At 36.2% G+C, this 26814-nt stretch overlaps 1 protein-coding gene across 3 annotated transcripts in view; it reads left to right on the plus strand.

The window, feature by feature from the left end:
* The window catches only part of LOC138699959 (uncharacterized), a 599613-nt gene that overhangs the window by 262767 nt on the left and 310032 nt on the right, over positions 1–26814 (plus strand). For all 3 annotated transcript variants that reach the window (XR_011332138.1, XR_011332139.1, XM_069826195.1), the window contains exon 2: positions 12476–12853. Coding sequence is in view for 1 of the 3 variants with exons in the window: in XM_069826195.1 (XP_069682296.1) it covers positions 12476–12853 (378 nt within the window). In the remaining 2 variants the exon portion in view is untranslated. The remainder of the gene's footprint in view (positions 1–12475; positions 12854–26814) is intronic.

The following is a 26814-nucleotide window of genomic DNA, read 5'->3' on the forward strand; positions in this document are numbered from 1 at the left end:
TCGCTTCTCTTCACTGCGTCATAATATCCATGATAAAATGCCACATTCCACACGGAGCACTTCACAGTCTCTTTGTTAGTTACTTTCTCACAGGTCCTCAGAAGATGCTTCTTTTTCTATTAAAAGCTTCCTTTGCCATGCTGTCCTGCTTGCGACTTCCTGTTACCGGATATAGTACACCCCAAGTATTTGAAGCTGCCCGCTACTTCCTCATTTCAAATTCGCAAGTTTTTTTTCTTGTCGGTTTACAAGCAAAACACATTAAGTAAAAAATATTACTTCCGAGAAAAAGGCGTGTATAATGTATTGTAATGTATGTGTATCAACTTATAATTGGGTAATTAATTACACATAAAGAGAAACAACTTACTAAAATAATATTTCGAGCACCACTAACATCGTGTGATGTCGAAAGAACATTTTCTTGTTTTAATGACAATTGAAACAGATTTTTGTTTGACAATTTAGGTATGTACACAGTTGTACATTGCAACAAAATTAGTGATACATGAAGTATATCATTAATTTTTATTTAAAATGTATAATCATTTTCTACAAAGAAGAGAATGAGGTAAGTCGCTTTCGAAAATGTGTGTTATTTCCAATTTGTTTTAGTCACTTGACTATACCGAGTAATGTTGTGATCAAGCATGGCAGTGTTCTGTACAAGTCTGAGTTGATGTGAAGATGAAAACTTGTATAACACGCGACGTAGTTAACTTCATAGGTTCGGTGTCCGAACTTCCATCCCTAATGATAACCGTGGCCGAACGAAACGAAATATTCTCATTTGGAATGGCAGGGACATGAAGTCACATGCGGAAAAGGAGTAATAAAGAGTGTAAATTATATAAACTGACAAAAATTCCCGCTGTAGAGCATAAATAACCGAAGAAAAAGTCAAATAATGACTTTTCTGTAACTGTCAAGGTTTTTTCCAGAAAAAAATGTTTTTTGTGAGTCTAACATTTTTGAAAATGAGGATAGACAGTCATTATTTCCTTTGCCCGATACATACCCTGAAGCAGTCACTTGTTACTCTGTTGTGTATTGGTATGTCTTGGTTTCAAGGTCATTGACAACGACATTCACATTCAGTCGAAATGCAAGCAAACCTTAAATTATCATCGATCTTAAAAACATAGTATTTTACAAATTAGCAATAGAATTATAAGAAATAAATTTCAGTTTTGTTTAATAGACCGATAAGTACTGTATATATATATATATATATATATATATATATATATATATATATATATATAATTTTGGCAGTTTATGTCTTTTTGGAAAGAGAGAAGGCTGTTCAGTAATCTTTACATGAAACGCGGAGTACGTCAAGGATGCCTTTAATCGCCTACCCTTTTCCACTCTACTTCGAGGCTTTAGCGAAGAACTGTTTTCAGAATATGGGAGAAGTGATAGTAGCAGGAAGAGGAATAAATTGCATAAATTTGCTGATATGCTGTTGTTAGCAGAAGAAGAGGCGATGCTAAGGGATATGCTGCTGGAGCTAAACGACAGCTGTTAGCAGTATGGGATGGAAAATAAATGCAAATAAGACGAAGACCATTGTCATAGGAAGAAAAGTAAGAAGGTTAACGTGTGAATTCTGAATGAGATAATAGAGCAAGTGGACAGCTTCAAATACTTGGGGGGTACTTAGACCTAAGCAATAAATGAACTGTTGCCAGGAAGTCAAAAAGAAGCTTTTATTATAAAAAGAGCTTCTTGTGCGGCTCTCTGGAAAAAGTACTAAGGAAGAGATTAGTGAAGTGCTTTGTGTGGAGAGTAGCATTATATGGGGCAGAAACATGGGCATTACGACGCAGTGAAGAGAAGCGAATAGAAACATTTGAAATGTGGATATGGAGAAGAATGGAAAGTGTGAAGTGGACAGACAGACAATAAAAAATGAACCTGTGTTGGAAAAAGTGGGTGAAGAAAGAATGATGCTGAAATTGATCAGGAAGAGGAAAAGGAATTGGCTGGGTCCTGACTGAGAAGAAACTGCCTACTGAAAGATGCACTGGAAGGAATGGTGAAAGGGAGAAGAGTTCGGGCAGAAGAAGACATCAGATGATAGACGACAGTAAGATAAGAAGTATAATATGCGGAGAGTAAGATGAAGACAGAAAATAGGAAAGATTGGAGAAAGCTGGTTTTGTACTGAAAGAGCTGTCTTTTGACAGAACACAATGAATGAAATGAATGAATGAATATATATATATATATATATATATATTATTTACACTCTGTATATATTTTATCAAGGTACATTTCATGAAAATGCTGCATTCAACTTAAAAAAGCAAGAATTTAAAAGAGGACGAACAAATAATCTCATTTACACGCTTTAAAATCCGTAATGAATTAAAAAAACACGCATAGAACTTGGTATGAAACTGCATTAAAATATATTATACATTTCAACAGAGGCATAAGACAATCGAGCTCACAAACATGCAGACGGACACTTGATTTTCAATTAGTAGATTAAACGCTTGCAGTTACCTTAATGGATATTCTATTACACAGATAGACGGCGGAGTGGAGTCGATCTTTGGCAAATTCCCTCTCGGCTTTGAAAGGATCTGTGCCAGTTTCCAGTTGCGCTCGTGTTCCCAGAGTTTGCTGCCGGTTTCCTGAAGAAGCCGCGGTGACGTCAGTGGAGTGGCAGCTCGTTAGCGGCTGCTGGCACTTGTTAATTGAATTCGGTTTGTTACGTGATAGGGTGGTTAGGAATTTGAGTCACTATGCTAGTGGATGGATGGCTTCACAGAATTTCTCTGCGTCTGTGTATGTTGATTGAATTCCACTTCGTCTCAAGTCTAAAAGGATGGAATGTCACTTCTCTGCGTTCAAGGTTCTCGCGTCGTTAAAGATTGAGTTACGGTAGGTACTCTTTGAATTTACTATACGACTTCATTCTTAACAAGTTAAGGATTGTGTGCGCATATTAAAGCGACTCAAGTGATGTTTCCAGCTGGTAATCCATCGAATTTGAATTCATCTCCAAGGAAGAAAGTGTGGATTTTACTGTCCTGAAAGCCACCGGCGTGACTCAGTCGGTTAAGGCGCTTGCCTGCCGGTCTGAAGTTGCGTTCGGGTGCGGTTCGACCCCCGCTTGGGCTGATTACCTGGTTGGGTTTTGCCGAGGTTTTCCCCAACCGTAATGTGAATGCAAGCTAATCTGTGGCGCATCCTCGGCCTCATGTCGCCAAATATCATTTCGCTATCACCAATCTCATCGACGCTAAATAACCTAGTAGTTGATACAGCGTCGTTAAATAACCAACTATAATAAAATAAAAACTGTCCTGAAGGAACGGTAAACCATAACGCTAAGGATGAAATATAACAATTTTCCCCTATTGGATTGGAATGGAATTTCGGGAGGGGGCACTATGACCTAGCACTGCGATCTTTTACGATCTATTCCGCTAACTCTTAAGCTAAACGGGTTCCCAAACCCACATCGGTTGACTACACTAAGTTTCGCTGCATATAGTCCGAATCACCTTACTTAATACGCCAAGGGTGAAACCTAACAATTCTTCCCCTATTACTAGATATGCTAGTGGATTATAGTGATTTTCTAGCCTCAGGTTGAATTTTCTTTTACCAACTTCGTTTCGGATTTCGGATACTGACGAATACTACAACTGGCAGTTATTTTCTAACTGTTATGTTGGCAGCAACAATTTCTGTTTGCTGTACAGGAAACTGGTCTCATAAATCGTAAACTGTTTAGTCAAAGCAAAGAATTTCATGTTGCCAGACAAAATAGAATTTAATATTAGATCATACTAATCATAATTACCAAATAATATGCGAGAAGTCCAGGAGGAAAGTATAGTATTTCATAAATTATTGAACCTTTTAGGAAACACCTCGCAACATAAAGATGAGATGTGGGAAATAAGCAAGACATTGTTATTGTTAATACTATATTATTATTATTATTATTATTATTATTATTATTATTATTATTATTATTATTATTATTTATTATTATTATTATTATTATTATTATTATTATTTTTTTTTTTTAAGTAATATAACTTGTTCGTCAATGTCAAGCGTAGACCTATTCTTTTTATTTTAGAGTACCATTCAGTACCATATTATTGAATATCGTCGGTTTGCAAGCAAAACACATGAAGTCAAAAATAATACTTCTGAGAAAAATGAGTATATTATGTACATTGCGTATGTGTATAAACTTGGAATTGGAAAATGAAATACGCTTAAAGAGAAGCAACTTAATAAAACGAATAATATTTTGAGGATACAATTTTTAGCAGAAGAAACACGCCTTTTTATCAGAAGTAATAATTTTCGCTTAATGCATTTTGCTTGTAAACCGACGATATGCAAATAAGAAATTTTTCAGTTGTCAACCGTACTGCTTGGAAAATTTGAAACTACATAAAGCCTTAAGTGACAGGCGTATCAGTGACTGTTCGAGTAACAAAATTATGAGTTGCTGTATTTCGATCCTCAATTTTCTAGCTATAAGATGAAACGAAATAAGTTTTCAACTAAGTGGAAAGAACCGCAATAGAGATCTTTAATCAAAAACCCTCGTATCCCATTTCCTACTACACGATGTTGACCCTTCGCAGTCTTCTACTATACATTGCTTGTAGGGTGAGAAGATTAGCCCTGCCTCAGGCAGCATGAGGGTGAAAGGGAGACAATTCTACCCCCGTCCGAACACAAAAACAACAGTTGATTGACTGTCACAACGTGGGGCTGCTCATAGATTGAAAGTGCGAATTAATTTGTCTTTTTTTTCCAAGGACTGAATAAGTTTTTTTTTTTCCGAGTAGAGAGACTGTGAGGAACAGTTGAAAGTTGACAAGCGCTACGATTCACGCCACTGCGCGTGTAATATGATCGCATTTGTGAGCCTCTCTGTCGACTTCACCACCACCAACACCCTCACTGGGAGGGGCGGGAAGCTGATGTGATGTATTTTTTGTTAGATTACGACGTGCAATATCTTACATGACATCAAAGCAGTTTGTTACGCCTTTAAATTGGTTCTGTAGAAGTAACGTTATGATTGGTCGATGATTTCTGAACGCTACAACCCCGATGTGTTGTATGTGTCAAGGGGCGTCCAATAACTTCGCTATATGAGATATAAACTATCGACCATTTGTGAAGGGAATGTCTCTTCCTTTATCAGTTGATTTTCTTAAATTACAGCGTGTATCCAGAGTTTCTTCACACTGAGGATGTATCTAAAAGAGAAATATCCAGAAAAATAAATAAATAAACAAATACATAAATAAATAATATTTTGGCTTTCGAAAATTACTTCACAATTTTTAGATTTTAGACGTTAACCTGATTCCCAGATCACATATATAACAGATTACTCATCTTTATGTTGAAATCGGTAACACTTTGAAGAGAACAACCGCCAGGATCGCCACCCGTCCGCCGTAAACGAACATGTGATGGCAGTACAGTCGCTAATGCAATTCAAATTGGAGTTATGCTGCCATCTAGTTGTTAAATAAGAAGTCACTCCTTATGTAACAACTAGATGGCAGCATAGTAAACCTGACAAAAGTTGTTACCGTCAAAGCCTATAAGGCCGAGCAATCTGGGTATATATGAGCTAGGCTTGATTATAATAAAAAGATTAATTCTTTTACTTGCTGAACACTAGATTACAGGTAAGCAAAATGTTTCAGCATTAGTGACCGTGCCTTGTAAAGTCTTGAACGAAAGGAAAGAAGAAACAAACGAACACCAGTAAAAACGGCTATTGCTGTATTCCGAATAGTTATTATCCCTGAGCAAAAGAATGTGGCTACCTTAGTAGATGTTGTTCCAAATATCAAGTTACAATGAGTAATTTGTTTAAACAGTGAATAAAGACTTGTATTTCCCCTGGACCAAAAAGTGCAGTTTCCTTTGCAAAATAATAAATAAATAAATAAATAAATAAATAAATAAATAAATAAATAAATAAATAAATAAATAAATAAATAAGAGTAAATAAATGAATACGTAAATGAGTAAATAAATAAATGAAAGGGAAAAAAACATTTTTCTTGTAATGATTACTTCACAAACTTCTCTGTATCGTACAAATGGTCTTCATTTCTCGCAACGTTACGACACGGTCTTTAACTACCGGTACTCAACACACTGTATTCTAGAGTTGTTCCAGTTTGTTTTTACCCGTGTTGTGACTTCATTTCTCCGACGTGTATCCGCATCAGAAGTACAAGAGGGATGGCAATATACTGCAATACCATCATATAGGCCTACTCGTAGAATGCTTACAAATTTTTTCCTTTTAACTTTGATTTTCTTAGAAGGTTCTTGAACTGAACCACACAGTTAAGTCTTAACACACGTTCGGATACTCATCATTCTTCTTCTTTTCTCACATTTGCTATGTTATTACTCAGCTTTTTAGGTAACATGTTACATCTGTATTCATATTAATATTGTATCAATTTCTTTTAACAATGATGTTAAACATGTTTGTAAGACGAACCTAGTCTTTAACTATATTTACATTTTATAATATATTATGGAGTTAGGGTTATATGTTTCATATAGATTAACCGGATACTGGGACTAATTTTGCCACCTATAAAATATAGTCCTTATAAGAGTAAACATATTATTATTATTATTATTATTATTATTATTATTATTATTTACAAATGGCTTTCAAGGAACCCGCAAGTTCATTGCCGCCCTCACATAAACCCGTCATCGGTCTCTATCCTGTGCAAGATTAATCCAGTCTCTATCATCATATCCCACCTCCCTCAAATACATTTTAATATTATCCTCCCATCTACTACGAGCAGTATTAATCCTGAAAACCATAAACTCTTTTCACTGTTATGCAGTACTATGTTTTCTAGCCTGAGCTGTTATTTTCTATATAGACCTTTTCTCAATGACCTTCTTCTTCAGCATCAGGATTTAGGCCAAAATGCATGTTCCAAATTTAGAGAGTTATGTCGTTTATGTATCATGTGTTAGGTCTTCCAACACTTCATCGTTCGGCTGATAGTTGAGTATTTTTGGTAATCTTTATTCTTCCGTACTTTAATTCTGCTCGTACCAATTTTATTTTTGTTATTCTATTCGGTGAACTTGATTGTAAGTATTTAATTGACATCTTATGTCTTCCTTTCTCTGATGGTCTAATAATGAATAACCTGCCACACTTCTGAGGGATTTCATTTCACTGCTTTCCAGTTTTCTTTTAGCATTTCTGTTTGAAATCCATTTCTCGCACCTGAATCAAAAGTGAAACGGCTAAACTTTGTAGAATTTCATCTGTTTCTTTTAAAGTTTTATTTTTGAGTGAGTGGCAAATTGTTCCACACATTCTCTAAAATTTGTTTATTTTGTGGACTATATCGTCTTCCTTTATGTATGGGATATTGCAACCTAAGCACTTATTCCATTGCTTTATCATGAATTATAATTTTACATCTTAAATGATCTACTCCCAAAAATGTAATTATTCTAGATTTAACTTTGGAAATTTTAAGATTATAGGTCATCACGCATATTTGAAGACGATGCGCTGCAATTTTTAATTCGTCTTCCGATTCGGACATGAGCAACTGAATGTCCGCAAATAATAAAGTACCTGTATTTAAAAGCATATTATTTGTATGAAGTACAAGTGTAAAATCTCGTTGCCACTCTTCAACAGCTGAGTCAATATATATACTGTATGTATATATATATATATATGTATATGTGTGTGTGTGTGTGTGTTACAATGTGGTGGTGATAATGGGCAGCCTTGTTTCACGCCTTGATTAATTTTAACTCATTTTACTAGTTTTATTTATAATATCTATTAATATTTTTGCATTTTTTGCATAAACTTTGTATTATTTTAATTAAATAATATGGTACCCTTTACTATACATTATTTCCCATAATTTATTACGTTGGACCTTGTCAAATGCTTTTATACAGTCAACGAACATTATATAAGTAGGAAGATTAAATTCTCGTCTTTTTTAATGATCTGTTGTGTTACAAAGACACGATAACTACTAACTTTGATGGTTGTTTTTGTTAAACAATCAACATACTTTGTCCACCGACGTAATTCAAGTGGTAGCGAGTTTGTCTGCTGGATCGGATTTGCGCTCGGGCGTCGATTCGAATTCCGCTTGAGCTGATTACCTGGTTGGGGTTTTCCGAGGTTTTCCCCAACCGTAAGGCAAATGTCAGGTAATCCTTGGCAAATCCTAGGCCTTATCTCGCCAAATGTCATCTCGCTTTCACTAATTCCATCGATGCTAAATAACCCAGTAGTTGATGCAGCATCGCTAAATAATCAAGTATAAAACGTATTTTATATTTAGAAACAGTTATTAAATAAAACACTATATTTCTGCTGTAGGTATTTCTCTGTGGCTTCTACACCTACAGTCGTCTCCCCATCAAAAGTGGTCTTGTTTAACGTCTTCGGACCGAGAAATGCGGATTTGGTACTGTGTAGGCGCTAGTATACTGTGGGAAAAGAGGTGATGTGGCAGGTATTGCACCTGCAGTGACCTGACGTCGCCGTCGGTGTGATACCCTCACTTTCGACTGTCAGCAGTTCGTTTTCCATCACGTAACGAACTGAATGCAATTATCACATACCAACAGCCCTGCCTCGAATTCCACCGCCGCCGTATAGACTCACCTATACTGTATAGAGGGCCATGTTAATTCCGTTTGTTGGAACGAGATTGACAAAATACAGGCGATTTTTATTAGAAATCCGCAGCAAGCGAGTACAATCGACGTTACGCATCACATACAATTTAATTTCGGTTTGTAACTGACTATATATTAACAGTATAGGTCTACCATTATGAAAATCCCTTCAGAAGCCGGTATCAGAAACAGTTCTAATTCCGTTGTTCACGATGTTGAGGTTAATTACATTATTGGTGATTATTATTATGATGATAATGATAATAATAGTAACAATAATAATACATCTATTATGAATTTCCTCAAGTTAAATATCTCGGAATAATAATCGACCAACATTTACGTTGGGATAAAAATGTTCTTTTTTTGTGCAATAGATTAAGAAAAATTATTCATTATTCTGTCATCCTACGAAATTATTTGACTGTCCATATTTTAGGACTGATTTACCTCGCATTATTACAAGCTACTGTATATTACAATGTGGCATCATAGGATGGGGTAGTGCTTATAGTACCTCCCTCATACCAATAACTCTACTACAGAAAATAATAATAAAAATACGCCTTAATAAACTTCATGATTATCCTTCAGAGCTGCTGTATTCAGAATTTAAAGTATTTGACTTCCATAAAATTTATAACAATGTGTTATTGAATTTCGTACATAAAAACCGAAATATATTTAATTTATGTTCACATAAATATAAAATCACAAGATCAGACAACATATGCTTCAAGTACCTGAATATACTACAACTATAGCATGTAATCACAGTACCCACTTCGGCCTAAGGCTTCATGATAATATATAAATTCCCAAACATAGAGTTTGCTAATTAATAATAATAATAATAATAATAATAATAATAATAATAATAATGGTTTATTTTAACGCTCCTTATTTTAAAAAATCAATTAAAAATTACTTTACAAAGAATATTTAAAGTTAAATTATTGTGATATAGTGTTTTTCTTCTTCTTCTTTTCTTTTTTTTTTTTTTTACTTTTTACTCTGTTATTTAATAAAATGTCTTAACATTATGTGGAATGCCCACCGAGCACGAGTATGTAACTTTTTCTGGGGGTGCTAGAGTGTTTTTATATAAAAAAATCAATATGTATCCAGAAATGCATATAGAGTATTAGTTGAGAGGCCGGAGGGAAAAAGACCTTTGGCGAGGCCGAGAGATAGATGGGAAGATAATATTAAAATGGATTTGAGGGAGGTGGGATATGATGATATAGACTGGATTAATCTTGCTCAGGATAGGGACCAATGGCGGGCTTATGTGAGGGCGGCAACGAACTTCCGGGTTCCTTAAAAGGCAGTAAGTATGTATCTTTGTTCTGGCAATAAATTATTATTATTATTATTATTATTATTATTATTATTATTATTATTATTATTATTATTATTATTATTATAAGGCTGTACATCTGACTTGAATTTCTGTCGGAGGAAGAAAAATAATTGTTCGTAGATACATCTTGTCTGATTAGTGAAATATGTTATTATTAGTCTGCGATGTCTACAAAAGAGTTGTGCACGGGCTCGGGTGAAGCCCGCGGCTCTAGGGCTCGGTTCGGCTCGGCTCGGCCCGGCCCGGCCCGGCCCGGCCCGGCCCGGCTCGTCTCGGCCCGTGGACTGGGCTCGAGTTCAAATTCACTTATGTTTGTCGGGTTCGGACTTTAAAGAAACGAAATCTTCCTTTTTTTTCGCGAATTAAATATTGATTAAAATGAAATGAAGATTTTAATGCATTAACTATTAATGTCTACCTTGTACTCATCCAGAACAGTATACTACCGGTATCGTAAATGTTATTGTTTAGTTCGACTTCGTATTTCGTAGCGGCATTTGTCTCGTCTCTACTCTATCGTAGACACAGAGCATTGTTCATTTGTTTTACTTGGGAGACTGGGAGATTATTCTTTCTTATACTCCTACTGCAGTGATCTCTCCCGCAGTTGTTCCTGACCCCTGTGACCTCTGGCTCTGCTTTATCTGCTAGTCTTCGGGTTTCGGGTCGGGATCTCGTTGATTATCATAAACTAATCTCGGGTTTCGGGTCAGGTTCGGGTCTAGTTCAGGTCAGGCCGGGTCGGGCTGAGCCTAATAATTTTAGTCCGTACAGACCTTTAGTATACAATGGAGGGAAAAGGAACTGCTCACCTATCCCACTACCTCCTGCCATAGTTTTCCCATGGGTGATGACTTATTGGTGTCACTTATGAGGTTTCAGCCTATCTTCGGATAGTTGACTAAACAACAATAAGCAGTAATAATAATAATAATAATAATAATAATAATAATAATAATAATAATAATAATAATAATAATAATCAATTTTCAAGACAGAAGTATGAAATCGGGATGAACTGCTATTTAAAATATTTTCCTCCCCCAACAAAGTGTGGTTGATGATAGAGATCAAAAGGAAAATGTTATGGAAAAGATTTCATAGTTTCGTGATGCTTTTCCTAGGATCTAGGGAACTTCAAAGTGAGGTTTGCAAACCTTAGTAATTATTTGCATAATCATAGAAAATATTCTAAATATCTTCCTCCTACAATGTGATAAAGAGCTAATCGCCGAAATAATGACTAACGAACACATACAAAATTATCTGGTATCTGTGGAAATCACCAGTTGCGATGGCAATCCTGGCTATCAGATCTTGATCACATTCACTTGTCATCTCATAAGCAATATCATTCACGTGACCCCCATCGGCTTCAAACCACATCCGCTGTGTTGTTGAGAGAGGTACATCTTGTAATAGTTCAGTGAGCAATTCTACAAAAAACTTTATAGGAACTCTATCATCAAGGAGATTTGTAAGAAGTAGTTTCCAACAACATACGCCCACACATTGGGAGAGAAAGTAACTTGCGACTAGTTAATAAGAGAACATACTATATTAGTATCTCTTACCTTGAATGCACAGTTTCTCGAAGTTGTCGATCTAACGAACTGAATTTACTATAGTAGACATCGACTGAGAGGAAACAATCTTCTGTCGTCCACATGTCTGATTCTGTCGTAAACAAGATGCATGGTCAGCCTTTTCTGCCCAGGTGTATCTATCACTGCATGTCAACAACGGTGTTGCACCTATACCATTGCCACAAACCCAAATTAATGACTGGCCCAAACAGCGATGCTGGCCCAAACTAAGGGAGTACTAAGCCTCACTTTGAGACCGTGTAGATCCTTGGAAAAGCGACGCAGGTTTATATGACTTTTGTCATACTCTTACTTTTGGTCTCTTCACCCATCCTAAGTTTTGGCCAAACATTTTCCGAACAGACTATACAATTCTCGAAATTGTTAGCAATGATGATGTCGATGTTAATTACTATGATTGTGATTTATTGATGTCAACATATAAAACTAAAATACTTCTTTAACTAAAATACAAAAAAAAAAAAATCTAAATGTGCTATACCAAAGAACTGTCGGGTAACGTGACAAGTTTGGAGGTTTGTCGCCTAAGGAAAATATATTTTGAGACATTGTGTGAAATAATTGAATACACCTTCCAACAATTAGTGATTAGGGTAATAGAGTCTTCTTCGGGAATATTCTCAAAGTCCTAAATGAAATTCTAACCCAGGAGTATTTGAAATACGTATTTCCTTGGATGTAATAACTGTCGTACAATCTTCACTTTGGTTGTGTACACGTAGAAAAATGTATCTTCTTTAATAAACATAGTTTGGTATTGCTAACACGGAGCTCTCTTCTTTTATAGGTGCGGTTGGTATCCAGATCACGGACCTCCGGGTGCCGCCTGCTGTCCGGAATAACTCCGGTTCGGGCGCGCTTTTGGACTGCGAATATACGCTGAAACCGACCGAAATGACAGATTCGTACTCGGGTCTTGTGGTGAAGTGGTACTTTAACAACAGCCCCAGTCCTGTGTACCAGTGGATACCGGGTCAGAAGCCGCAGGACCTCGGCATCCTGAAGGGCAAGCTGGACCTGAGCCACCGAGCTTCAGACAACGTCGCCACCATGCACCGCGCCCTCTACATCCCCAACCCCACCACAGAGCTCTCGGGCGAATACAAGTGCCTCGTGTCTACTTTCAACGACGAGGACTTCATGACCAAGAAGATGGTCGTCTTCGGTGAGTAATGAAACAATAGTTATGACTTCATCCTGATTTTCAATATGTTCTTCTTTTGCTAGTTCAAAAAAATATGGCACTTCAAGTTTGACCGTTAAGAGCGAGTCGGTACAAGGGAAATGAATGGGGATTCAATGAGTGAAAACATTGATATGCCATGCCGTTGTGTTTCTCTAAAACGGAGGTAGTAAGAAGCAAAGTGAGATTACGAAAAGAAAGCCAGAATATGATGAAAAACTGCAAGTTACTCGACTACTAATTTATTGCCAATATTAATTCTTCTGCTGCATTACGCGGTAGAGGAATTGGAATTGTTTACAAATTAGGGATCTAGAGAATGACGACTCAGTTAGTTGATTTGCCCTGAGGTTCCTATCCGAATGGGAGAATCGTTTAGAAAAAGGATTATTGAGACTCTACCTGGGTTCTTTCCACGATTGTCGCTGAGAGGATAACTTGGGAATTGACAATCATGTAAAATGCAATCCACTTTTGTACTGCCCTCATTTTTCTTTTATTCCCCTCGTTATCCTTGTCTTTCCCTTGGTCTCCTTATGTTTTCCTTGTTCTCATGTGTTCCCCTTTTTGCCTTGTTTTCACCTTGTTCTCTTTGTCTTTACCTTGTTCCCCTCCTCTTCGCCTTGTTCTCTTTGTCTTCGTCTTGTACAGCTGTCAAAAGAAAAAGTGGCCGCTCTCCTGTATCAAAGTTCCCTTCGGGTATCTTCGCTACAATTCGGAGACAGGCGATGTTACATGTTGTTGGACCACGTTGCCTGATATCTACAGTTATAATTGAAGTATACTGTGTGTTATTCGATAGCATAATGGTAGCGTTCAGGCCTCTTATTCATGAGGTCCTGCGTTCGACTACAACCTCGTGCTTTTTATGTCCTTTTTTGTTCTGTTTTTGAGAGAGACAAACTAGACATAATGGCTCCTTTCTCTTTTATGATTATTTTAGTAATTAACATCAGGTTCATTAATATATTATGCCATGACTTTATCATTATCATTATGATATTGTGGCTGCAAATGGAAAGAAAAAAGATTTTATTCTCAATAAAATATCTTTCGTGGCATAAACGTAACAAATTTACTGGCGTCGGCCTTAAAACATTCAAACAATTAAGCGTTCAAAAAACAAAACAAAAAGCCACAATTCAATATTTAGTCTATCTTCCTCTTATCTCGATCATCTTGCAGTCGAGTGGGCATGGAATTGACTAGTCTTTGCAAATAGCGACTGTTCTTAGACACGATATTCCAGGCATTCTGAACATACACACATAAATGTTCTGTCCATGGGCAGGTCTTTAACCGCAAACCCAGCAATCTCCAATCTTTCCTATTTTCTGCCTTCCTCTTAGTCTCCGCATATGATCTACATATCCTAATGTCGTCTATTATTCTTTTCAACCAGAGACCCAACCAATTCCTTTTTCTCTTTCTAATCAGTTTCAGCATCATTCTTTCTTCACTCACTTTTTCAAACACAATTTTATTTCTTATTCTGCCTGTCCACTTTACACGCACCGTTCTTCTCCACATCCACATTTCAAATGCTTCAATTCGTTTCTCTTCATTTCGTCGTAATGTCCATGTTCTTTCCCCATACAATGCCACACTCCACACAAAGCACTTCACTAGTCTCTTCCTTAGTTCTTTTTCCAGAGGTCCGCAGAAGATCCTTCTTCTTCTATTAAAAGCTTCCTTTGTTCATGTTTGCAGTTTTCTTGGGAAGGATAGGCCTAAATGCGGTAACATCCCGTTGCTTTCCGCACACCACTATCTCTTTCGCATCTTATTAAATTCCAAGGGGCCCAAGCGTGGAGATAGGAGAGTGGATTTGACTAATTGGGCCCTCCGGACTTCACCGAAAGTCACGGCAAGGGTTAAATATTAATTCTATCAGGATGTTTGACCCGGTCAGAGACCGGGAAATCTCAATTAGCCTTTGCCCCCCGCATCCTGGACTAGCTTCTACGAATCATCAGAAGATCTTAGAGTGTGATTGGGCCAATTTTTCCGAAAATGTTTCCACACTTTTGCTCTCGTAGCTCAGCGGACGAACGTCGGAATTTAGATGTCAACATCTCAGGTTCAATTCCTCGTTACTCCTTTTCATTTTATTGTGGTTCAAGATAGTATAATGTAATAATACAAAAAGAAAAACTAATACCAGTATTATGCAACTGGATTTTTCCAAACCTAATATTAAATTTATGTTATTCATATCGCTAAAGAACGATTACAATATAAATAACTTGAATATTATTTATACAGTATCACTAAAGAACGATAACAGAATATAAATTATAAATATCGGTTTGTTTAATTAATATATTGCAAAAGAACAATAACAATATAAATAACTTGAATACTGTTTTATAATGCTAATGAAGGAAAACAGAATATAAATGATAACTCGAATATTATTTAAATAGCTAAAGAACGATAACAATATAAAAAACGTGAATATTATTCATATCGGAATTTCACAGATTTATTACAGATGTATTTAAGAAATTGTAGAAGAATAGTAATTAGTAACAGAGTCCTATTTATTCTTCTTGGAGCCAAATTTGTAACTTTTAAAAGTGTGGTTACTATGTTGAAGTGTATGTGTTGTAACGGATGCTTGATTTGTTATGTATGTGAGTCAGTTATGTGATGCTTGATGTCGTCGCAATGTCGTAATTATAGTTTGATTGTGTTTGTGTGACTATTGTGTATTAATTTATGATGTATGGTACGGAAAGCTGCATATTTGTGTTATAGAAGTGTTACGTATGTGTGTTGTTAATGTTTTTGTATGTTACAAATTGATACCTGATATTTGTTTTGCAATCGCAATGCCTAATTTACGGATTGTTTATGTTTTGTTTACATCGCGTAAGCTAATTTAATTTTCTTTTCCATTTCTCTTTATGCTTATCTTTTTTGTGTATAAAACTATAGCCCTAACATACATATGTAAAATACGGCTAACCCCCATTGGAAATACAATAATAATTATTATTCATATCGCTATAATACGATAACAGAATACAAATGATGACCTGAATTTTATTCATATCTCTAAAGAACGATAACAAAATATAAATAACGTGATATCCATAAAGAACGATAACTGGATATAAATGATAATTTGAATATCATTTACATCGCTAAAGAAAGATTAAAAAATAAAATGAAAACTTGAAGAAGGCCCGAACCCACGACCTTTGAATCATTAAACAAGCACTCTACCGCTGGTCTACGAGGCGTAGATATGGAACACTTTCATAGTTCGGGAACTGCTTGTACAAGCACATGCATCGTGTAACATCGCCGCGACCCGAAGTGGACTTCGAAAATATTCGCTGTTCACGAGTGCGGCCACTTTTTTTTTTTTTTGACAGCTGTACTTACGTTCTTCACTTCGTTGTCCTTGTCCTTAGGAAATACATCTAAGTAACGTGACTTTTGTACATCACTTTTAATTGCTTACATAACATGCAGTATGGCTCATTGTTGATGAGAATTCGGTTCGTGTGTTTTCTCGGGCAGTAATGGCCAATGGTAAGCTGTAAATTTGAAACTGCACTTTACTCGGCTGTTTCTGTTCAATTGCCATTCTAATCTCCAGTTCGTATTGGAATAGTATCGGTTTGTTGTTTGTGACTCCGTTATTGATTGTTTGGTGCTCAGTTACGAGTTGTGAGGTCTGATTTTTCATTAATTCTAGTAGGCTATGTTTAAATTGCCTCAGGGTACGACAATGAGAGTTTCATAGTAGTGAGTGAATACCGTAAGAACGTAGTTTTGATGCGTTGTGTTTAATGTAGACAGAAATATCCTGATTTAGATAAAACATATCGTTTCAGCATTCTTAGATTCTTTTAGTTTATTTGATCTGTTTGCTTTTTAGAGATAGTTTTCTGTCAAAAATGAACCGACGAGAATTTATATTCATATTTTTTTACCAAGACGAAAATTTTCTGTTATATATTTTGGTGCCAGCCCTAGTTCTGCCTTCTAAGTGATGTAAGTAACAAAAGTGACGGTAAACTCGTATAGGCTTGCATGTCTGGTACGTCCCTCATGCTGGAATAAAATATAGCATCTAGCATCAACTTCCTCGGACAGTTGCTCGCTCATCCTAACCTCAGTTCGGAACATTCTAATGTAAGAAATGAGCCCTCATTTATAAAATAAATTTGGGACTTCAGGACTACTGATGTTGCTGAATTCTAATCCGATGTCATAAAATGCCTCAAGGAAACAGATTTCACTCAGTCAAATCTGTCCGCCTTTTACTGTATTATATTCAAAGCGACTGCAGATAAAATAGTGTGTACACTTCTCCTGGCTCGAGGTAGGGAAGGCTTTATGTCGCTTAGTATAGACAGATAACACAGACTGAAGGGACATCAAGGTTAGAACATTAGCATACGACTGATTCTATTCAGATCAGTTCAGTTTAGTTCGTGGCAACATAGTACACATTGGAATAATGAATCTAAATTTATGATACTTAAAATAAATCGTAAAAATGTATTGCGCTATATTTCTAGGAAAATAATCTCGTGTTCAAAAACTATGATTTAATAGTCCAGAATTTAGTGGAAAAAATAGGATAATTTATAAATAGAAAAAATTGAGGCCTATAAATACTTACTGCGTGTTCAGTTCAAAGTGTGTCATGGCTCGCCGTATGCCGTCATGTGGCTAGCCGATAAGTCTAGAGAATTGAGTCGTCCTACACTTACGCAAAGGCAACACCGGTAGTGGCAGGAATGTGAACTGTTTGGAAACACGTACTGAGGTGAGGTTTTTCTTACTGTCGAGATATGGCGAGAGGGTTAAGACGATTACTTACGTATTTGTTGACATTAACTTGGGGGATCAGCATGGACACGGAGCATTTGATTTGTGTTGTGGAATGTTACCGTACGCAACCGATAATAACAAATACCCTGCGTACGACTTGCCCGCGCGAAACACAGTTCGAAAGAGGTTATGGTAGCACACAGACCGTACAGACCGCCATCTGTTGCTACGACGTTCAAGTTATACCGTACACGTTCTCAAGATCATATTGAACGCCTTGAATAATAGGCAACTTCTCTGACATAAAAGCATAAACTCGATTCAAATCGCTGACTCGCAACAGTGACGTCATTGCACATTTTGAAATGAACACCCAGTAGTTTGTAAGAATACTTCGTTGACATTAGTTAGATTATAGGCCAGAATAGTGCCGCACTAAAATGCTTAGAAATTTAATTAAGCAAGTGTATCAAAGAAATTGTTAAAACTATAGCTTTGTAAGACAACAGTCGTTCATAATTCGAATGAAACCATGTGTCTAGGGTTTAATTCTAGAGACGAAATTCATCGTGTATTTAGAAATCTTTTCAGAAGATGTGACATGCGCATTAAAGATTGTAGTCGACAGTTCCCTTTACTTGTTGATTCAATCGGCCAACACAACACAAACAAGCTGCATTCAGAACAATGGTACACAGACTAATCAACATACCAATGAGCCAACAAGACTACAAAGAAGATTTAAACACAATCAAATACATAGCACAAGAAAACGGATACAGTCCTATCATAATAGACAACATAATAAGAAAGATAAAACAGAATTACAAATCATAGCAACACAACACAAACACAAGAACACAAACAATACATCACACTAACGTACGAAAACAAAAACACACAAAATATTGTAACCTCATTCAAGAAATTAAATTACAACATCGCATACAAAACAAATAATACTCTACAAAAACATCTCAAAACACAAACAAACAAATACAACCACACAGGCGTATACAAACTAAAATGCAACACCTGCAACAATTTCTACATAGGACAAACAGGCAGATCATCTCAAACACGTTACAAATAACACATCACGACCATAAAAAATCACAAAACACTTCCACATACGCAGAACACATCACAAATGCTAACTATACCTACATCAACATGAATACAGACTTGGACATTCTACACATTCAACCAAAAAGCCAGAAACTAAACACACTAGAACAATACGAAGTATACAGACACACAAAAACACATCCAAATGAAATTCTCAACAATTTCAGAACACACACACTCTTTGACTCCACATTACGCCACACAAACACACCCTCACAGGAAGAACAATCAGAAGGCGCGAAAACCAGGAACACCCAGTTATGAAGATAACCTACAACAGATTGAAGTCCATACCTGTGGAGTAACGGTTAGAGCGTCTGGCCGCGAAACCAGGTGGCCCAGGTTCGATTTTCGGTCGGGACAAGTTACCTGGTTAAGATTTTTCTCTCAACCCAATATGAGGAAATGCTGGGCAACTTTCGGTGCTGAACCCCGGACTCATTTCAGCGGTATTATCACCTTTATCTCATTCAGACGTTAAATAGTCTAAGTTGTTGACAAATCATCGTAAAATAACCTACTTAAAAGAGGTAGAAACTAATCAACAATAAGGTACCTAATTCTAACACGTGAAAGAAATACAGTATATATTCCGAAAATAGGTTTAGTTTAACATATATATATATATATATATATATATATATATATATATATATATATATATATATGTACATAAGCGCAAAATGATATAATCTACGATGTGATAAAAAAAACTGAAGTCATGTAGTGGCAAGAGTGCCTACTTAAATTTTCGGTCTTACCTAGGAGATGATGTTGCAAATCCTAGTAATGTGAAACATGCACATTCTAAACTCATGTACCTAGCGAAGAATATTCACTTTTATACTGTTATATTATCCTTGTAACGTTTAAGTCCTTAGGAATCCTCTACAATCAACATTTTGTAAATATGTTTATAGTCTGAAACGGACTTTGGCTATTCCACCGTGGATTGGAACTTAATGTTTCCTGCTTTCATGGACATCTTAAGTTCAAGCACAAGATGGAAATACAAGCTGCAATCAGTACGTTTCCGGACTGCCCTGAATCTAGGAAACACACATGACTTAGGAAACGGAGAAGTTATTTAGAACCAGGGAAACGCCTGGAATCTATACTAAACGCATCACTTAAAAGGCAGGGAAGAATACTAGCCATAAGGTGTATATGTATAGATTCAGGAAAAATCACTTAGGTTCTTGATAATACGTTTGCACAAAATCACATGTAGGAACTCGGTTATTAAAGGCAGTCTGACGCTGTTTGATAGACTAACTCAACAAGCATGAAAGCAGTTATCTTCAGTGACACGCGCACGTATTTTTAAGGGTACAATGAATACAAATGCAGTTCGGAAATATATTGATTGTACCGTGTATTTAGAAGTTTGTTGACCGCAAAAAACCTAAAATGTCGTAGCTATGTTTATTATCGTCCTCATAATTTCCACAGCAACAGCAACGTTATTTCTACGCTAAATTCACAAAGTCATATTTGTTTACACTATATCACGACTATAAGAAAATAATAATATTAATAGGCGGGTATGTAAATAAGAAATAGTATGTTTAAGGAAGTATGTTCGAGTACATCTTTCGCTAGCATAAATTTAATAGAATTCAAAATTTAATTTATAAATATCCTGAATTAATATTGCGCTCAAATTCAATGTAGAAATTAAACACTATATCTAAATTAATAAAAAAAAGAATGCAAAAATACTTTTATTTTTAAAGGCAATTACATTTTTTAATTTGGAAGTGAAATTTGTGGAGGAAAAATTGGTTTTGCCTATAGTTTGTACAATTTTGAATATTTTTTTTATAATTTCTTCTATCTTCATTTATAATGGGTATATCAATAAATCCTGCCATTGTTGAATATACAGGGTGTTTCATAATTAGACCGACAAACTTTTGGATTGGATAGATGACCCTCTTTCAAACCCTTTTCGTTAAGCAATTATGGGCTCGGACGTTTCGTTTCAGTGCAAGAGGGTTTAATGCTACCATTCAGTTTGTTTATTCCGTCAGCGCAAATGTATGATTTCAAGTATAGAAGGCTGTGGTCTGTAGCTTGTGGTGGCCATTGTTGCCAGTTTAGTGACTTGTCATTTTTTGTTGTACTTTTCATTAATAATTAAATAAGACACTTTGAAGCTTTAACATTATTTTAAATGATAAATCTCAAAGGACATTGTAAAATATTCCAGTAAATAACTGTTAGTAAGTTGAAATTATATTATTAAGCAATTTGTGTTGCGTACGCTGCAAAGATTCGCGTTACTGACTGTACGAAACAATTTATTGTATACATAATTTATGTCTATGTTGTAAGGATGGGTGCATGCCCTTTTTAAATCGAGGTATACCAGAAGAAAATCTTGGGGTAGCATACCGCCTCTGGTTTTATCCCTCTCTTCCCTCACTGGGTTATTTATTTATTGTGGTAGAGTTAAGGCCGTAAGGTCTTCTCTTCCACATTACCAGAAATGAAATATAAGTTATATTGAAACAATAACAATGACATTATAAGATATAAATATAAATATGTACCGGTAAGGTAAATATTATTTTGAAATGTTACTGCTGTATTTTCCCATAACAGTTTACTGTGTTTAAATGGAAGCGTTAGAAAATTTACCTAATTTAATGATACATATGTCTAACGCTTAATTTAATGGGTGTATGTTTTAGCAAACTGAAATCTCTCATTCGTACTGAATGTATGAAGTATCAACACCGTTAATCGGTATAATGTTGATTTGCTTCAAGCGCGGGTCCGTATTATAGCGAATTGTGCTTTTAACTGAAATTACATTAATGGAAATATATGGATTACTTTACATCCATTGTGATATGGCCATAAATAAATTAATATTTTATAAAGTTAAACGAAAAAAGAAAGTTACAATATACAAGTATAATGAAAAACAAACAAGTTGATTAAAATATATCATTAAATAGGTATAAGATATTGCTTATTGGCAGCATATGGATTTCGATCTGTATACACTAGCGTCAAAATTCTGATTTGAATTAAGTTTATGTGTGGTTTATGAGTACAAAAATGACACAGCAGAGTTCTCTTGGTCTCCTAGCAAGTTTAAAGCAGGAAATATGTTTGAACAGCTTTTGCTATGGAAATCATTACACTGAAGAATGAAATATGTAACAAGTTAAAAGCTTTTTCTAGTATTTAATGTAAAGCAAAAACTAAAACAAGCAAGAAAAAGTTGGGGATATAGAATGTGAACTTCATACCTTATTACGTTCTGAAGTTTATAGGTTCAGCTCAGCTATACACTCAAACTTTAGCTAGTTTTAAATTGTATTCAACGTGGAAACTTCGGATATAACATGATTATTTAGTACAGTGGTCTCTAAAGGCGTAAGACTCTGTAATGAAATACTAGAATTCGCAATCCCAGTTTCAAAGTGAACTTTTTAATTTTTACTGGTTATGGAAAAACGATAGCACTGCCATTCAGAATAGGATATTTTAATACAATTCACGGTTCCAGCATTTCTTATAGGCTACTGAAGACCCAATTTGTGACTTGCTATCTGTCTGTTTGTGTGTCTGTCATTGGTTACTTTCGTTATTTTAGTGAACAGATTATGTTTCTTTGAACAATTTCCTTGTACATTCATTCATTCATTCATTGTGTTTCACTGCAAACCCAGCAATCTCCAGTCTTTCCTGTTTTCTGCCTTCCTCGTTGTCTCCGCATATGATCCATATATCTTAATGTCGTCTATCATTTGATATCATGTTCTGCCTCGAACTCTTCTCCCGTTCACCATTCCTTCCAGTTCATCCTTCAGTAGGCAGTTTCTTCTCAACGAGTGACCCAACCATCACCTTTTCCTCTTTCTGATCAGTTTCAGCATCATTCTTTCTTCATCCACTCTTTCCAACACAGCTTCGTTTCTTACTCTGTCTGTCCATTTCACACGCTCCATTCTTCTCCATATCCATCTTTCAAATGCTTCCATTCGCATCTCTTCACTTCGTCGTAATGTCCATGTTTCTGCCCCATATAATGCTACACTCCACACAAAGCACTTCACTAGTCTCTTCCTCAGTTCTCTCTTCAGAGGTCCGCAGAAGATACTCCTTTTTCTAATGAAAGCTTCCTATGCCATTGCTATTCTCTTTTTGACTTCTTGGTAGCAGCTTATGTTACTGCTTTTAGTACACCCCAAGTATTTGAAGCTGTCCACTTGCTCTACTACCTCATTTAGAATTCGTTACTTTTCTTCCTATGTCCATGGTCTTCGTCTTGTTTGCATTTATCTTCATTCCATACTGCTCACAGCTGTCATTTATCTCCAGTAGCATATACCTTAGTATCATCTCCTCTTCTGCTGATAGAGCAATATCATCAGCAAATCTTACACACTTTATTCTTCTGCCTCTCACTATCACTCCTCCCATGTTCTGAAAACAGTTCTTCACTAAATGCTCCAAGTAGATGTTGAACAGGGTAGGTGATAAAGGTCATCCTTGACGTACTCCTAGGACATTAAAAGTCAAACAAAGTGTACACGCTAGTAATATTATGTTGTAGACTAGCAATATGTACAGGTACGGAATTGAAATTTGATCTGGACTGTTGCTGGGCAGTAACCTGAACACACGTTTCAGCGTCACATTGTTGACAAGTAACTCCATCTGTTAGCATAACCATAAAGCATCTAATAGATGCTATAGAGTTACCAACAACGAAAAAAAAAATTGATGAGCGTTCACCTGTACGTAGGCAACAATTTTAATACGACTATCCACAAGTAGAATTTATACAGGGGCTCTTGTTTACTGCACATGCTCAGTGTGTTGTGAGCGAAACTTACAATAAAAGAGCTCCAAATTTTATTTTCTTAGCTGTACTCTTCGAGTGTATTAATACCGGGAAAGGCCACCGGAATAGCTCAGACTTCAGCGAGTTTTCGTAATAATCCTACGCTGCGCTTGGGCATGGGTTCGATTTCCGATTGGGCTGACTACCTGGTTGAGTTTTTTCAGTTTTTTCCTCAACTGTAAGAAGAATGTCAGATAGTCCATGGCGAATCCTCGGCGTCATCGCGCCAAATAACGTCTCTCTGTCACCAATTCAATCTAAGCTAATTAATTCATTATTTGTTACAGCGTCGTTAAATAACCGAATGAAATAACAGGGATAGAGAGCAACTGGGAGCAGTGGAAATGGGCTATTCTCTACTAAGTATTCATATATCTAGGGTTGAAGAAATTCGGTAATAGAATATCACTACACTTTCTTTGTTATCATTCCACAGATAGCCCTAAAGAGATAATTCGCGGGTACTCGTGTAAAGGGGGTTAAGTTGATTTGGCTAAACTGGAATAAGTACAGATTTGAACTATCCACAATTACTTTTCTCTTGTGTTAAAGGGGTTATGTCATGCTTCCATCTTTGATGCACTTACAGTGCTCCATATTTTGTGATAAAGGGGTTTTGTTTAGTACCAAAAGAAAGAAGTTTACATACCTTACAAGTTGACTTAACCCCCTTTACACGAGCACCTACGAATTGAAAAGTGTGATTCCAAAACGCGCTCGTCCATTTGACAATTCCTATAGTTTATAAATGCAGTGTATATGATTATGCTTGAGACTTCTGTCATATTTTAAGCTTGTTTTCTTCCAAAACAGCTTCAATCATTGTCTACAATTTTGTGTTATTATGTATGACACTTGAAAACATGCTCATCCCATAGACCGGTGGGTGAAAATCTAGTCCAGTCCTTTCATAAAAATGGTCTTAACGCGTTTTGAGATCACACACTTCAATCATATTTTGATGTTGACTAACTGTTAATGGTTTGACCAATTTAGCATTTAATGAATGTTTCTTTGTTCCATTAGTTAAAGTACAGATAAAAACAGAACACTTAACGAAGAAGGAATTGTTGGAGTAGAATAGAGATGTACACCGTGATTCATAAAAATTTGAGGAGTTTCAAAACTTTATTGCACTTACGTTAATGAAACCGATCAAGAACGAACGAGAAACTCAGATAGTTTGTGCGTGTATGTTTTGATAAGACGAGAGTTCATATTCCTGCCGCTAGTCTATTATGCCGTGACTCATATTGCTTTGTTCAGCTGTTGCTCGTATTCTTTATTGTTGTGCAATGGGGCTGATACACGTGTGAAGAACTTGTTCTGCGTTTTGGAATTTCACACTAGGTACCAGATCCAACCAGGTCCAACATGCATTTCGTAGAAAATTAAAAAATAACACAAACAATACTGCTAAGGCGCTAGTTAAACCGTAAATTTAAAAATGACCAACATATAATGCTATGGCCCCCAAGATCACCGCATCTCACACAATGTGACTTTTTTGTGGGGTTCCAATAAAGAAGGGTATTAGTGCCATTGATGCCACCTAAGGCAGCGTACCATCGCAGCAATTGACACTATCGAATGCTCTTATAAATCTATTTGCTGATATGTGTGGAATTTAGGAATCACCTCCATAAACCGGGTGAGAACTTCGTGAATTGCCCTATACAAAGTCAAACCTGCACCTTAAACGTTCTGTGTATAACGTGGCGTCACCGCAAAGCCGGACATCCACCTCAGTCGACAACGGACAAACCTAGGTGGCCTAGGCGGGTTTCGCACCCATTACTATGGTTTCAACAGAGTGTCCAAGATGCTTCGTGGCTTTTTATATTCGTGTACCATAATTAATATCTTAACTTTTATTCTTATCTGGAGTAGTTAAATTTAGGTTCAGCTATTCTAGAATTTGCACGCTTTAAGGAAAGGGAGAATCCTTCGTTTCTTTCTTTTTTTTCTACCTTCCTGTGATAGACATTTTATATGTTTTAAGATTTTAATATTTATAGCTTTTAAGGCAAATTCTAGCACTAATAGTAGGACACCCAAAAATGTGGACAACATGACACCGAACAAAATTGAGATATAAAATTAACGTAGACCTACGCAGAACATCAATCCATATCCCATACGGGATTAGAATCTACGATGTGGCTTGCACGTACAGTAGGCTAACTTGAAACGTGCATATTTTTCTCTTGTATCGACGATCACGAGTAGTACAAGAAAATAATAATAATAATAATAATAATAATAATAATAATAATAATAATAATGAATTTTTGTCAAATATAGCCTACATGTTTCTCAACTAGATGTTGGTATTATCATTTCAGAGCTGTTCCTCCTTTATCACATCTTCACATGTCCTCCCTTAACCCACAACTTTTCAGACCAAGCAGATATCGAACCCACGCCCGAACGCAACTCTGGATCGGCGAGCAAAAGTATTTGTTGCTTCCTTTCTCTGCATAAAAATCGCCTGAAATAATAATAATAATAATAATAATAATAATAATAATAATAATAATAATAATAATGGTGGTGGTGGTAATAATAATAATAATTATGAAAATAATATTTCTTGACATGTATCTTGATTTAAGACTAGGAGATCACCATGATAAAAATTCCGCAAGACGTGGAATTCTGCCTGAGATAGTAGCCTACTGAACATCTCACTACAATGAACCCTAGTAGTTGATACAGCGTTGTTAAAGAACGACAAAATACCGGCCAAAGCAAATGGCTGTAGAACTCAAACGCTCAAGGACGACCTTGTACAACGCACATACATACATACATACATACATACATACATACATACATACATACATACATACATACATACATACATACATACATACCTACATACGTACATGTATTACGTAACAGGGGGCTGTTCTCGTTCTTGAAAGCTAAAAAGTCTCTGAATGTGAACCATGGCCATGTGTTGGAAACTAGATGTCGGGTCCATGCGGTTTGCTGTTACGAGTTTGATACGTTTCGCTGCCGCTGAGAGCAGTTTGCGAGGACTTGGTCATTGCTGCAAGTTTCAGCGGTCTCTCTATCAAGTGGCCGCCACCGGTAGACCCGAGCGAACTGATTAGTTTTCATGGATTTAATCCAACGAGCGGGAGATGAAAAC

This window comes from Periplaneta americana, chromosome 5, assembly GCF_040183065.1.
Source record: "Periplaneta americana isolate PAMFEO1 chromosome 5, P.americana_PAMFEO1_priV1, whole genome shotgun sequence".
In the NCBI taxonomy this organism is placed as follows: domain Eukaryota; kingdom Metazoa; phylum Arthropoda; class Insecta; order Blattodea; family Blattidae; genus Periplaneta; species Periplaneta americana.